The 13,422-nt window shown below is 34.1% G+C and overlaps 1 protein-coding gene across 3 annotated transcripts; it reads right to left on the bottom strand.

Annotated features, from left to right (window-relative positions):
- Positions 1-3,002: 3,002 nt before the first annotated feature.
- Positions 3,003-9,804, bottom strand: LOC101265454 (casein kinase 1-like protein 2). Of its 3 annotated transcripts, none has more exons than XM_026031970.2 (14): positions 9,436-9,804; positions 9,318-9,358; positions 6,942-7,011; positions 6,682-6,858; positions 6,495-6,590; positions 6,334-6,404; positions 5,293-5,354; positions 5,135-5,198; positions 4,981-5,065; positions 4,771-4,897; positions 4,604-4,686; positions 4,469-4,532; positions 4,171-4,301; positions 3,003-3,835 (listed from the first exon to the last, which is right to left on the bottom strand). In XM_026031970.2, exons 2-14 carry the CDS (start codon positions 9,338-9,340, stop codon positions 3,536-3,538), a joined length of 1,353 nt encoding a protein of 450 aa, XP_025887755.1. In that variant the 5' UTR covers positions 9,341-9,358; positions 9,436-9,804; the 3' UTR covers positions 3,003-3,535. The 3 variants fall into 3 exon arrangements, with proteins under 3 accessions (XP_025887755.1, XP_004243748.1, XP_069142992.1); XM_004243700.5 differs by having other exon boundaries at positions 6,682-6,830; XM_069286891.1 differs by having other exon boundaries at positions 6,682-6,830; positions 6,942-8,266; positions 9,436-9,728.
- Between the last annotated feature and the right edge of the window lie 3,618 nt (positions 9,805-13,422).

Here is a 13,422-nt window from a genome sequence, read left to right as displayed (position 1 = left end):
TATGTAGACTTACAGCTAACATAACTAATTCAGTATACAACAATATCGATATTTATACACTACACAAAATTTAGATTCAAAGTACTGATTGTTGCTCGTTGGGATCACTTTGCACGTCATCAACTGAACTTTGAAGTGCAAATTTCTATAAAATGCATGACTTTGTGGATGAAGCTAAGTTAATAACACTGGTAGAGACTAGACAGGAAAAATCTAGTGCATCATCTATTGATGGTGTATCCAGCATTTCTTAGTTTTTCTTATATGTTGATATTTTGTTTACTGAAGCCCATTTTTCCTAGTGCTCTGTATTATTAAAAGCATTTTCTCATCCCTTAAAGGGAAGAAGTGATGCATAGTTATATCCCTTTAAGGGTGAAATGATGGTATTTCGGGGAAGCTTGCTTTGGATATAAGGTGCAAAGTGATCCACGTGAGGAAACAAGTGGCTGCTTCTTTGAATCTCACATTGAAAGATGAAACATAGAAGAGAAAAAGGAGCAGAGAAAACTAAGGTTTTTCGTATAGTTTGAGTACTCCCAGTCCTCTCCAGGTATAATTTGTTGTTTTTCCCTCCTCCAATTCTCTTCTTGTTTCCTCTGCTCCGTGACGATACTTTTCCTATCCTTTTTTTTAATCTATTGTTCTCTTCTTCTTTTTTCTTCAAGATAGCTCTTTCTTTTCTCTGGTATATTACTCATTTTCTAGAGGTATCTTATTCTTTCTTCGTTTTTATTTCGTGTTTCTCTACCGTCTCTAGTTTCTTCTACTCCCTTACCGTCGAGATTCTTTTTCTGTCTTGAAATCTCCATTTTTGTTCTCTATCGTGCTATTATTGATTTATACACTGATTGTTTGGATATAAAAAATGCTCTTGCAGTTATACTGATTAAAAAAAAAATGATCTCTCAGTTGAAGCAAATTATAGTTGTGGTAATAAATTAATTACATTATTATGAAATCAAATGCTGCAACTAGTTCGTTTTATGGCTAGTCAATTGAAAATTGATGATGTCGTTAAAATTGTTGGTTTTGTGAGTTAATCACATGTTAATGGTGTTGAAATTTACTTGCGTTGTTTAGATTATCATATTATATTAGACAGTATTTGATAAAGATAAGTCATGATAATTGCAATTGTGTGCATATTTTGTACACTAACTAGATGTCGGATTGGTGTTTGGCAATAATTTTTCCAAGAAAAAAGCTATCTGTGTTTAGTATCGAAAATGTTATGATTCAGAACAAAGTATAGGGCTGTTAAAAGTGCCTCTCTGCTAATAAATTGCAGGGGGCATCGATGTAGTGTGTAGTGCTTGACGCATGCCTGTTATTTAAGTTATAAAGGTTAGAGGGATAGGCTCAATAACCAAGAGTTGCGAACCAGGTACCAGTTGGCTACTGGCTAGGGCTATCCAGAAAGAAGCAATGTGCAAGTCTTCAGACATCTAGTTTCAACCAAGTGATTAGACCTATTAAAAGATGACTTGTGCTGATCGATAAGGGGTGAAACTTACCCACACCCACCAATTTAATAGTGTTTAAATTTACAGTTCATTTTACTTAATCTTACTTAATAATTAACATGTGTTTTACTTCATTAAATCACATAATAATTAATGACAATTGCATTAATACAGTGTATACACAAGTGCAGGTAAGTTTTTTCGGGTTACTATTTTATTTTGTTGGCGTTGAAGATAATATTTTGGCAAATTAATGTATGTCTAGTAATAATTGATAAATTGACAAAACATATGATTTATTACGCACATAGTAGTAATTTGGTTAGTTTAGAAATAATTTTTTAATGATAAATTTGTCCAAACTCAGATCAATATTTAATAGTTACACAAAACCTTATCTAAAAAATGATATAATTTTAAAAATTATCAATACATCTCAAATTTGAAAAAATGTGGAAGTTTAGTTATATCTAGAAGTATGAAATATGAAAGAATAAAATGTGAACGTTCAATATATCTATAAGTATGAAATATGAAAGAAGAGATAGATTGACCAACATGGACACAATGCGAGTATACACGTTAAATTGATAATCATTTAAAGCTATACAAGAATAGCTTTTGACTAATGGTGACAAATGGTTGAATTGAATCATATTTGAATGGTCAAATATCAATTGAGGAAAAATGGTTTGGCAAATATGATTTGGATAAAATGATTTTAATCCATTTAAATAAATTTATTTTTCAAAAAAAAATAAAAAAATTTACCCCTCCCGTAGGCACCCTCACCCCACCCCACCTTCCACCTAAAAATTTTTGTTTTTCAAAAACAAAAAGAATCAAAAAATAAAGGGATCTAAAAGTAGTTATTACTTTTTTAGGTTGTATCTTCTTTGAGTTGGGCTGATGGGTATGCGTTAATGTTGTATTAACAGACATACCTACTCATAAGTTAGACCTCAAAAGAAAATGATCTCGTGTCCAATGTTCACGCAAGGACACCGAACAAATCGGAATTCGCTCCGGAAGACTTGTATGTGGACAAACACCCAAAGGAGGAGAAGAGTGACCTTACAGTGTTGGGGTTAAAGAGAAGACACAAGAATAGGAGCAACGAACCAGAAATGAAGAGTTTAATAGACAAGGCAAAGAGGGAACAGAAATGTGTTTTATCATCAAAATAATTAGTTTGATTTCATGGGCCATGCACGCCAACAATACGAAATGTACAACACAAACAAGTTACGACAAGGATCACACATCAGCAAAGGCATCCATGTCAAACTTCTGCAAACTTGTTTGTTATAAACAAAGCATAACAAGAAAATCGGGAGAATATGGGCCATTCAGATCCTCACTTAGTAGAAAAAAAAAATACTTGTAAAGTAGAAATCTAACGAGTATAACTCACAGTTGTATTTCATATTTATCTTCAACACTTCTCAAGGTTGTGATAGCAAATAAGTTACCAAGTGAAGGTACCTACATACCTCTCTATATTGTACTTTCACTACACAACTATGCAATGCAAGAAACAGAAAACAAACGATTAAAAATTGCTGCCAAAAGTACAAAATATGACCATCCTTTCTAACACCTCCTATTCTGTTACGATTGATATACTAGAGAGAAATGAGCACAGCATGATCCTTGCACAACAAGCTACACATGAATTACCAGAACACTAATATTTGAGAACTGTATTTAAATGAACCACATCTACTAACCTGAAAAGTATTAAAAGTATGGGGAAATTTAATATACAGTTTAACTGATCCCCTAGAGTTGGACAGAACTAAATGATTATAGACAATGCTGCATGCATTGCCTACATCTATAGAGAGTCATGCACCATGTTGGAGTTAGTATTGACAGAACCTCACACCTCCTGCATTTGCACCATCTGGATTTTTTTATTTGCTGTAGATCTTTTGGCAGAGTGAATAACAACTGCTCATTCACTAGTTTCCAACCCACGAATTCAAACAAAAATAAGCTTTCAGGGCCTCAATCTATATCTGAAGTCTACCAAACAAGTAAAAATTTACATGTGAAAGGATTTGCAATCAATGAGCCCTCTCTTCATCATCAAAATGTAGAGTCTCAATTCCTTTGAGCGCCGATTCATAGTTCTTTATCCCAGAAGTATTCTTGCTAGATGAGGCATACCTAGGATCAGATGATCCACCAAGTAGAGAGCTTCTATGTCCACCTGATATTTTGTGCATAGTTGCTGGACTTGCCTCAGGCGTGCGAGAATGTGTAGGGTCAGAGTCATTTCCCATGGTGAAAGTCTCACGGCTGCCAGAGACTAGACCTTGCCTCAGAGACCCACTAGGTCTTCCCAGAAAACTGGAGCTTGACAACTGCAAATATTGGTATGATTCAGAAAACTGGAGGGGAAAGGGTTAAAGACTTGTGTTGTAGCACAAAAGTAAGCTTCAACTCTGACAACTTTGAAAACACCATTATTATTTACTTCCCCTTGGCTGATATACATCTTTAGCCAAGGGGCTAGCATCTCAGGGAAAATTTATCTGCAATAATGGAAGACTTTGGGATCAAGAAAATTCCATTGTAACAGCCTTACAAGTCATTAACTATGGAAAGCATCACAAATCTCTTGTTATTGGCCTTCAGGGCCCCTGGCATTTGAAAGTTACTCTCCTATGGAAGTTCTATTTATCCAACTCAAACTCACCATAGCCTCTTTGCTCGTGGAATCATTTCCAATAGGACTTTTCTGCCTGGATAAACTTCCAGAAGTAATCAGTGGTGGCACAGGACTTCTCCTCCGAGAGGGATCTGCTGATTGTCTTCCTTCATCTTCACCTGCAAAAGAAAGTACAAGCAGATGATTAATGAGATCCTTTATAAACAGAGAGACAAGGAGACCTGGCCAGTAGTTAAGTAAAGTTAGCAAAAGTCAGACACGGCAAAAATAGAGTCAATATGCTTAAGTCTAGAAAATCGAGCTCGCATAGAGGCCAGAAACTAACCTGCCTGTCTTTCTGCCTTGGGAATAACTGGAGGCATGCCTGAGCTGGTTCCAGCACCAGCACCCTAAAAAAAGCAACCCTTGTCAGACACAAGTTTATCACTTATGAAGAAAAAAGAGAAGTTGTACAACTTACAAGAGGTCGGGAAGGAGGAGCTGCAATTTGCGATTGCTGATACTTTAATATAGTCCAATCAAAAACATAATCAAACTGAAAACCTGCAATGGGAAACCGAACTGTAACGACAAGCTAGATTATATATTACATACAGCTAAAAACAGCTTCTGAAGGCTTATTATTACCTTCGCGGATAAAGAGGTCACGAAATATTCTCTTCAGATAAGCATAATCTGGTTTATCCTCGAAGCGCAGAGAACGGCAGTAATGGAAATATGAAGCAAATTCAGTAGGATAACCTCGACATAAAGCCTACAGAAACATAGACTAGCAGTTAGGTTCCATACAAAAATATTTATAAAAAAATCCAATCACCATATTAGTAAATAAATTACCTCGATAGATGTTGAAACCTTCTTTTCACTAATTTTCTCATACTTCTGCTTCTTATTTCCTGCTTTCAGCCCTTGCCAAGGAAGACTGCAAAAAATAGATGTCAAACACAAGCAGAAGAAAAACAAGAGAGGACAGAGTAGAAGAAAAAATCACCTTCCTCGGAGGAAGTACATAAGAACAAATCCAAGAGACTCCAAATCATCCCTCCTGCTTTGCTCTGGAATTGCCAAAAAAGTACATTAAGTTCAACGACAGCAGAACTCAACTGTCAGAAGAGTGAACAAGCAAACCTAAAGAACCAGAACACTTACCGATACCGAGGTGAGTGTTCATGCTTGCATATCTTGCAGTGCCCGTCAAGTTTTTGTTCTCACTGAACAGAGGAAAAAATCAGAACACATCTTATAAGCAAACAGAGGTGACAGATTCACAAATGCTAGATACCTGAATGCATGTGCATGAACATTAAATAAACATCCTAAAGCAATCTGAATGAATGGTGAATAGCCCTTTGTTGTACTTACAGGTCTAAGCTGGAATACAAAGATATTCACACCAGAAGGTTCTAAGGGTACTCTGAATGAATAGTGAGCAGCCCACTGTTGAACTTACAATTCTAAGCTGGATTATCCAGATGTTCACAGCACAGGTTTTCTTTAAGAAACAGAAGGGACCGAGAAGGGGAAGATATTGTACTTTTCAAGATTTAGCACAATCATTAGTCTTCTCTCATCTCCATCCTTTCATCCAAACATAATGTAAGAGTTTTCAGTAGAAACACAAGCATTAATTAAGCAGCACATCGTACATTTCATATTGAATTAATGCCCATTATATACAAATCAGAATCTCGCATTTTTGTATTAATATGTCAAAACAGCCCGAGCATATAAACTTTACATAATGCTCAACTGAACTCGATAGGACTATTTAATGTGTTAGTTCAAGCACTAATAAACATTTCATTTTCTTATGAAATAAGCAATTTGATTTACTTAAAAAGAGAAATCTGAATAAACAAGCTTATTGGATCATGATGTCATCCTCTTTTTTTAGGATATAGTATTTCGCATAATGGTGTAATTTCAGCTTGTCAATTAAGTTGAGTTCTTGTCATTAAATAAAATATTTAAATTGTGTTTTATAGCAATAACACATACATTTCAACCTCAAATTTTCAAGTTTGCTTCCAATGCTAAAACCAAGTCAAATATTTTAAAAATAAGGGAAAGTACCACAAGGCCCAAGAGATAATTTACTACACACTCCAGTAGAACATATTCATAGTTAAAAGAAGACAAAAACAAAGGTTCTGTGAATACTTGATATCTAACCAAACAGGATCAACTTACCGGTAAGGAATGTGTTGGTGAGATGAAGTATCTCGATACTTCTTGGCTAGACCGAAGTCAATTGCATACACCTGCATTTTAAGTCAACAAAATATTAAAGAAACAACAAATCCGACAAAGACGTGGAGACATTAGTAAAGATATAGTATTAAAAATGAGACCTGATTTGCACGCCTTCCCAAGCCCATAAGAAAATTGTCTGGCTTGATATCTCGATGCAAAAATGATTTAGAATGAACAAATTCAACACGATTTATCTGCAGTAATTACAAAAAAAAAACATATAACCTCCACATTTTGAGAAGGTACAGTGACACTAAAATTTGAGGCTCTGAGAAAAAAACTAACCATTTGATCAGCAAGCATTAAAACTGTCTTCAGGGAAAGCTTCCTGCTGCAAAAATTAAATAGATCTTCAAGACTGGGTCCTAGTAAATCCATGACCAGAACATTGTAATCTCCCTCCACGCCAAACCACCTCACGTTTGGAATTCCAGCTACAACATAAGTGTTACAATTACAAAGCTAACAAAAACAAACTAGGTAAGAGAGTAGATACAGGATATTTTTGTAAGGAAAAAAAGAAGGGACACAGGAAAAGCCATTACTTCCTCCCTGAAGAATCCTATACAACTTTGATTCATATAGCAACTGTGGATGCTTTGTCTTATTATTTTCCTGCAAAATTGAATAAACATATTGAAACATAATAAAAAGATATAGATGGAATGGCTATTTATGGTGTCACAAAAAGACAAGACATTAAAAGCCAAGATCTGAAAAGACACAGGCAAATATAGCATCTTGGTTGGTCCGTATATCTTGCAGATAATTGTTATATAGGAATATGCTATTAATGAGAATTAATAACCTAATGCTAGTTCAACAAGCAAGAGGTATGTCAAAATCTTAAATGTTACTGGGATGGAATCTGTTTCAGAGCTAAAACCAGTGAACTGTTATATAGTAGTATTGGAATGTCCACAACTAATGGCAGCAAAACTTCTATTTCACTACGTGTACACACCATTGGGACTAAAATAGACCCCTATAAATAGAAGTTTAAAGTTTCTTTTCCATAGTAAGCTTGGATTACTAAGAACAGAGATTTTTAGAGAACATTTTAGGAACGATTGGATACCACGTACAAATTTAAAGATAAATATTTCATAATATTAACTTTTAAGTAAGCAATTTCATGTATAAACATTCATGATGTAAGGCATTTAATGTAATTCTAAATATGTAAATAAATAAAATCATTTCCAAATGATAAAGAAATGATGTCTGAACTCACAGTCAAATAGATATCTTGACCTTTTCCCCCCTCCCTCTGGAACCAGAAAAATACTAGACCGATAACCATGTTATATTTTAATAAGTAATAATAACCACAGTTAAAATCCAGGGAAGTGATATATTTCACTTCAATGAGGTTAACATTGTAAGACAGAATTTTTAAGTTAATTTGAAATTCTAATAAAAATGTGATGTATGGCTTTCCTTCAAAATTTGGAAACAAAGTTTTGTTTCAATAAAAATTGGACTTGGGAGAAGTTGGAATCTTAGAACACTCCCCCAAAATACAGTAAATTAGAAACTCTATCACGTCTTTTGTCATGTTGGTCCAAAAATGGAATCTTTTCAGAGGTTTCAACAGAAATATATGGGTACATTAAACCATGACAAAGAATCAGCATCGATGCACTAATAAGCCAATCATATAACACATCAAAGATGTCCTCCAGCTGCGAATCTTTGCTTTCTCTCCATAAATTTATGTCCTAGGAAACTATTTTTTTAATAACCGAGAAATCCATCTGTGACCCGCCCTATTGACCAATCACAGCCTTCTAAACTCAGTGGATAATGGGCCCGCCGTCTACCCTTCTCCACTCAAACACCGGACTTCGCTTGGCAGTGTGCTTGAATCCTATGAAACGTTACAATTATGAACTTCTAAAAATGCTCACTTGAACTCAACACACACTCCCATTTAAGCAATCGATAGTATTCATTAGGCACTCGCTGTTTGAGCAATGGGACAAGGAGCAAGACATTTTTTTCTGACCCAGTTGCCTTCAAAGTTTGGACGAACACAGAGTTCACAATGGACTTCAAGAATGCACCTCAACCAAAACAAGTGAACTCCACGCATAACGTGCCAAAAAAATTCAAACATCATTTTTTGTCACCAATATAAACCATGAAGTTACAGAAACAGAAGCAAAGCAGATCCCCTGATAGACAATCCCAACAAAAGTACCATGCAAGCCTTGTGAAACAGTTTAAATATTTACATAAATGTTCCATATTCTTTTATACACTAGAACTAGAACATATTTACAATCTTTTAAAGCAAGGAAATGTTAAGCAAAAGAAAGATCGATCCAGCAAAAAATTACATTTCAAAATACTCTTGTGTTCATTCAACTTGTTATTCAAGATGAAAACCTGGAAAACAAGAATGTATTGCATAAAGATCACTCTGATAAGTAAGTTAGAATCGACATAGCAAGCGTTCTATGAATTAATATTAAAATCCATCAGCTCTACTCTGTAAATAAAAAGAAGACAAACAGACTCCCTGAAAAAATACCACTAGAATTGTTTATTCCTACCAGAAAAAGGCAAATATTTAACAATACAATAAACCTCCAAGGTCATGTCAACTTTCTGATGCTTAAGACGGACATTAGACTACTAAACTTCACTCTATAGAGAAAAATGGTACTTCACCAGAGAAGCAACTTCAATTTACAAGCACTTAATAGTTAAGAAAAGGAACCCCAACACATCAGATAAAAAATGCACTTCAACTACACTACTCCACTATGGCAAGATCAATTGAAATCCAAGTGATCAGAAACAAAACATTCCAATCCAAAATACCAAAAAAAAAATCTGAATTAGAGTAACACAAGCACAACTAGAGTAAATTACTAGTAAAACACACATTCAAACACTCAAAAAAAAAAACTCACCAGCTTAATTGCCACTTCTTCATTAGTCTGAATATTAGTACCTACAGAACCCACCAAAACATGAATCAATCAACAATAAACACAAGAAGAAATTGAGAGATTGTGGGTAAAAACTTACCAAGATAGATCTCACCAAACGATCCACTACCAATTTTGCGACCAAGTCGAAACTTGTTACCCACACGAGGCTCCATTACAAATGAACGAAAACCCTAACGAAAGGTTTTTGCAAAACCAAAGAAGAAAAGATTACAACTGTGATTTCTATACTGAGATCATCGATCTGAAGGGTTTTCTTCCGCCTGCGAAAATATGAAAAAAAAAATCCCTTTTCTCTATCTACAGTACAAAGCTAGGGTTAGGTTTAAAGCAGAGATTAAAAAATACGAAAAAAACAAAAATAAAAAGAAGGAATTTGAATATATGCTTCCATTTTTATTTATTTATACTTTTTTTTCTGCTTTTTGTGTTATATATATATATATATATATATATATATATATATATATATATATATATAAAATCTTAAAAAAATAAGGATGGTAATAATTTGGAGTATATTCTACGCGTTTACATGACGCGTGATTATGGGAAATGAAAAGACGAGTGTTGTCTGATACGCCAGGGTATCGACACATCACTTACCTGGCAACACCTATTCTCTCACGTGCCCTAAATTTTTAGTCCCTCAATTTTAATGTGTTTGGTTTTTTAATTTTTAAATTAAAAATATAAGAAAATATATATATATATATATATATATATATATATATATATATTATTATTATTATTATTATAATTGAGATAAGGATAAAAGAAAACATGTAAACTATCTTTTTTTTAGTTTTATACAAAATTATTAAAATTCGGAGTACCTAAATTATTCCTTATCAATTTGAGAAACACACGTCTTTCTTTTACTACACTCTCATCATAGTGTGTAATGCATTCTTTCTTTTATTTTAAAAAATTGTCACAACACACTCTGTATGAATAAAACACATTTCACATTAACAATATTAAATAAATTATTAGCATTAAGCAAAGTTAAATATTAAAGTATTACTATTTCACGAAAAAAATTATAAAATAAAAATGTAAGTCTCGTTGTGTATTTCTAAAGGGCATTACAACCTCTATCTTATACTTAAGTTTCACAAAATTGTATCCTAAATCAACATCAATGTGTCTAGCAATTTTATTCACTAAATATCTAAATGTTGCATATTTTTTCATAATAATTGTCTCTATTGTGTAATTAATGTAGCAATATCTTCGTTCCATCTTTCATAATCTCCCATATTTTGCTTTGTATTCCAAAAAATACAAAACAAGTCATTAATAAATACATAGTAATATTTATTTAACAATATTCGCATTCAAGATTGATAAATGTATGTGTTTACTTTCATACTTGTATCCTGTGTAAAAAGTTATATCCCAGAGATTAATATTATATTACATTAATGCCTATATATTTGTATCCTTATCAATCAGTTTTTTTGTATTCCAAACAGCCACTTAAAAAATACACTACAATCATCATAGTTATGTAATCATAACGACCACTTATATACACTTAATTATCATATCTTTTTCGATAATGTATATAATATTTCTGAATTACAAAAAAAAAAAAGAACCAAATAAACCAATAATGCTTCAATTGCACTAAAGATTACAAAAAAAAATCAACAAATGCTCCCTATTCATCTTTATTTTGTATTAAAAAAAATTAAAACTATCTAGCAAAACTAATGTTCTCCACTGAGTTCATAATTGTAACATCTCAGAACTTAGCAGACCTAGCCAGCATGAAAAGTAGTGAACCACAGAAGGATTCACAGTGAAAGGAACCACGGTTCGTCAACCTGCTCGTGGCTCACATCCATGGAACAGTGGTGGACCACAGAGCCCTTTACGGGTCGTGGATCCGCACGCGAGTTGTGAGACTACTCCTTGAAATGAGACAGTCACCAGGACTCAGGGCGGAACCACGGACCCACCACGAGCTATGGATGGGTCCGTCATCCTGAGCAAGTAGAAGCCCAACCAAGTGAAGAACCATTGTGGCCTTCACGGTCCATGGTCTTTCACACGGTTCGTAAAGTGGAGCGTAGATTGGAAAGTGTCCTTAACCAGTAGACACTAAACCAAGAACCATAACCTACTTGACGGATCATGGTCCGTTAGTGGCGACGTGGGAGGGCTTCGTCAACTTTTAAGTCAAGGTCATTTTGATATTTTTTCCTATACGTTGGACAGTTAAACTACGTCGTTTTACTCAATTTATGCCTAATATTCAAGTCATAACTTACCCAAAACATTCGTTCTCAAGAAGTCACCAAATTTAGAGCAAAAAAAGAAGAAAAGTCGACCAGCACTCTCAAGAACACACAACAGGTTTTCTTCAAGTTTGGTATGAAATCAAAGAATTTCTCCGTAAATTTTCGTCACCACATATGTGGATTCCTTTCATCTACTAGGTTCCTAGAATTCAGTTAGCTTCTTGATTCTACTTATCATTGTTAGATCTAGGGTTTTCTAAAACCTTGGAGAATTGTTGTGATCTAGTTGGTATAGTATTCTAAATTTAAAGATCATGTTTTCTTGGGAACGATTATAAATTCCTTGTATGAAACTCAAAACCCTAGTTGTGTAGATTCTCTTAGTTGATGAATTAAACTTGCTAGGTCAGTTAAACATATAACATGCTTTAGATTTTGAAGGTTACATTATCAGTATATCAATGTTGCATTCTCATATTTGTTTTTGTCAGTATTTATAGTTATTTAAGTATTTCAGTCATATACATATTTAGTTTGGAATAGACTTAACACCAAGTTGGACTAGGATTCAGCGTACCCTCATAGTCTCAGAACTATGTCCCCCCCATAGGATTATTAAGTCCTTTCTATTTGGCATCCGATTTAGTGATCATATCAATCATGCCTTTATACCCTTGACAAGGTTTATTGGGTCCTCTCAATGAGGCATATACGTTGGACTCTATGTTTAGCTCACGTGATTTATGTCGGTTAATAGTAGCTTCCACGGTCAGATTCTAGTGCATTTGTCTAGGTTTTCAATTTATATTTCAGTATTCAGTCTCATCATGCTATGTTCATAATTAGTACTTGATCATTGCATTCAGCTCAGTTTTCAGTTATATTTCAACATTTATATTTTGTTCAGGTTATATCAATTCTCATTCATGCTTTGTCCAGCTTATATATTTTGTTCAGCTATTATTTATACCTTGCATGCATAGTACATTCCAAGTATTGAAATATACTATGTGTTACATCCTTTCATGATGTAGGTTCAAGTACTCATCATCTAATTAAATCACGCTTAGATCAATTCTCGGTCCGTATGCAACAACATTAGTCTTTATATTCAGTTTTCAATTTTTGTGAGAGTTAACTAAGGGCATGTCCCAACAACTAAACTGATTTAGAGGATTTTTCAGACATAGTAGTTAATTAATCTTTAGCTTTGAGTGAGGATTCAGTATTACTAAACTCTTATTATGATTTATATATATTCATACTAGTTACGGTCTTCCCATTTTAATTGATCAATTGATTAGCTTCCACATTAGTTCATGTTTCTCTTTGATATTGTCAATATGCTTATGATATGCCAGAAACAAGGTTAACTTGGGATCACTCGTGATCCTAACTCTCGTGCAACGGCAAGGGGTAGCCTCAGGACGCGAAAAATTTGGCATCAGAGCATTAGATTCAAGATTCCTAGGATGTCGGAAAGCCGCAGTAACTAGAGTTTGTTTCATGGATGTGAAGTTCACCACATCTATGAGAGGAAGGCTATAAAGTGTTTTAAGAAAAACTTTCCTTGCTATTTTTATCATGCGTGAGTATGATCCAAACCATGAGATGTTTTAGATCATATCTCCGTCGTTATGCGTTTTAGATCATGTTTCCCCGTGGAACTAATGCACGAAATGATAATACACGCAATGCTAATGCAATTCCTCCAATCCTGAACCATGAGGCTATGAATGTAGAATTTGGAAATCGTGATCTAACTTTTGGCTCAAATTATGAAGAACAATCAACATGCCTAGTTCCTGCTAACTCAA

Source organism: Solanum lycopersicum, chromosome 7 (genome assembly GCF_036512215.1).
Source record: "Solanum lycopersicum chromosome 7, SLM_r2.1".
Lineage (NCBI taxonomy): Eukaryota > Viridiplantae > Streptophyta > Magnoliopsida > Solanales > Solanaceae > Solanum > Solanum lycopersicum.
Note: the sequence above shows the minus strand (reverse complement) of the source record. Positions and strands in the feature narration are given on the sequence as shown.